The 2,235-nt window shown below is 51.2% G+C and overlaps 1 protein-coding gene across 1 annotated transcript in view; it reads left to right on the plus strand.

The window, feature by feature from the left end:
• LOC119591352 (glucose dehydrogenase [FAD, quinone]-like) overlaps positions 1–2,235 on the plus strand; it is a gene marked incomplete at its 3' end in the record, with an annotated part of 95,822 nt that overhangs the window by 89,686 nt on the left and 3,901 nt on the right. The window contains 3 exon segments of the mRNA XM_037940088.1: positions 499–974; positions 1,166–1,564; positions 1,721–1,818. Coding sequence (XP_037796016.1) covers positions 499–974; positions 1,166–1,564; positions 1,721–1,818 — 973 coding nt within the window.

The following is a 2,235-nucleotide window of genomic DNA, read 5'->3' on the forward strand; positions in this document are numbered from 1 at the left end:
GTCTGAGAGAAAGAACGAGAGAATGCTATAAAATGGAGGTTAAGGTTTTTCTTTACACAGTCTTCAATATTCTCTTGACTGACATTTTTACCTGTTTGTGATATGCCTTGTCATTTTTAACGCGCTCTTATTATTATTGACACCTATGAATGTGTCGTTATTAATTTCTTATCCATATAAACTGTTTTCATTGCTCAGATAACGTAATCAGCGATCATCTGAGTAGTAGCTAGTATTCTTATATATTTTGAATAGATATGTCTAAATTTTCCATGAACTCTATATACTTTTTTATAAATAATTATTCAGTTTAACCTTATTTTTTCACGATTTCCCTGATCGTTCCACATTAGTTTTCATTCTCCACTTATTCCTAGCCATGCGGTTATATGTTATTACTTCCTTCACAGTCCCACGAGCCTTGCCCTTTCCGAGCACCCGAGGATTAGGCTTAGATTTAACCCTAAGAGCCGGCTCCGGCTGCCTTCCCGCCCACAGATTTCCACGGCTCCGGCGGCTCCCTGAGCGTGGGCGAGTCGCCGTGGCGCTCCCCGCTGGCGGCGGCCTTCGTGGAGGCGGGGGTCGAGCTCGGCTACCCCGCCAGGGACGTCAACGGCGCCAGCCAGACGGGCTTCATGGTGCCACAGGGCTTCCTCAGGCGCGGCTCGCGCTGCTCGAACGCGCGGGCGTTCCTGCGGCCGGCGCGGTTTCGACCGAATCTCCACACAGCCCTCAACGCCTTCGTCACGCAGATCCTGTTTGATCCGGCGCGGCGGGCCTACGGCGTCGTGTTCGACCGCGGGGGCGAGGAAGGGCGCGGGCAGGAGGTGCACGCACGGAGGGAGGTGATCCTGGCGGCTGGCGCCATCAATACGCCGCAGCTGCTCCTGCTGTCGGGCGTGGGGCCGGCGCAGCAGCTGAGGCGCCACAATATCTCCGTGGTGGCCGACCTCCCCGTCGGGCGCAACCTGCAGGTGAGCTAGGGGAGGGGCGGAGGGAGAAAGCAGGGCAAGGGGGAGAAGAGGAAATACCGAATCATGCTGGTGCAGCCTATACCTGCTGTCGACGAAAACTCCAAGGAGGAGAAAGGAACAACAGACAAAAAATAAAACAAAAAGTAAACTTGTTTGCTTCCTGTTCAGTGCTCTTCCCTGTCTGTTCGCAGGACCACATAGCCGGCAGCGCAATCTACACGATCAGGGAGCCCGTATCCCTCCTGTACAGTCGGCTGGAGAACCTCCCCGCCCTCCTCAAGTACTCGGTGTTCGGCTCGGGCCCACTCACCTCCCTGGGCGGCGTCGAAGGGGTCGCCTTTGTGTCCACCAGGTTCGTGAATGCCTCCCTGGACTGGCCCGACATCGAGTTCCACTTCGTGTCCGGCACGCACGCCTCGGACGGCGGCTCTCACCTGCGCCACACGCTGGGCCTCCGGGACGAGTACTGGGCCCACTACTTCAGCCACCTCGTCGACCGCGACCAGTTCAGCATCCTAGCCAAGCTGATGCGGCCTAGGAGCCGTGGTGTCGTGGAACTGCGCTCGACTGACCCCTACGAGTACCCGAAGGTGCCTGCGCCGTCTGCAACTCGCAAATACTGTTTGTGAAAAGGATTTGGTCATATTTTTCTTGATCATCACTTTGCATGATGATATTGGTGCTATTTTCTCGTGGGCAGCTACAAATCTGCCCACATCTTTCCACTTTCTCTCTTTTTCATATAGATTATTACCAACTATCTGCACGACCGAGCTGACCTGCTGGTGATAAAGGAAGGCCTGAAGATTGCTCGCCAGGTTGGGAGTACCCGGGTCTTCCGTGAGTGAGTTTTCTGTTAATCAGGCTGTAGGTCTCTGCTGCTTCTTTGCATGCTTCAAGTCGCTCATGGGTTTCTGGGCGGTTCACAACATCCCTATAGGCCACATAAGCATCTAGATTGTAATATGTTTGGAGTAGTATAAGTGATTTATTGAAGGGAGCATGTCTAGGTGTCTAATATGAAGTTCCAGTAAAATGTATTTACAGTAGTGTAGGGCAGACGTGTGCCCTAAATAATTCATGGCAAGGCAGTTGTTTAAATCATATCATAAATGTCACACAAGGCCAAGGGTTATTATTCCTGCTTTAATGGATTAATTATAAGTAGATTGATATATATTTTGGTCGTCTCTGTTTTCATATACTGTAGCTTGATTTCTCATTTGTACACTAATTTACAATTTTAAACTTATGAGATTAG

The sequence above is a fragment of the Penaeus monodon genome, chromosome 28 (assembly GCF_015228065.2).
Source record: "Penaeus monodon isolate SGIC_2016 chromosome 28, NSTDA_Pmon_1, whole genome shotgun sequence".
NCBI classification, from domain to species: domain Eukaryota; kingdom Metazoa; phylum Arthropoda; class Malacostraca; order Decapoda; family Penaeidae; genus Penaeus; species Penaeus monodon.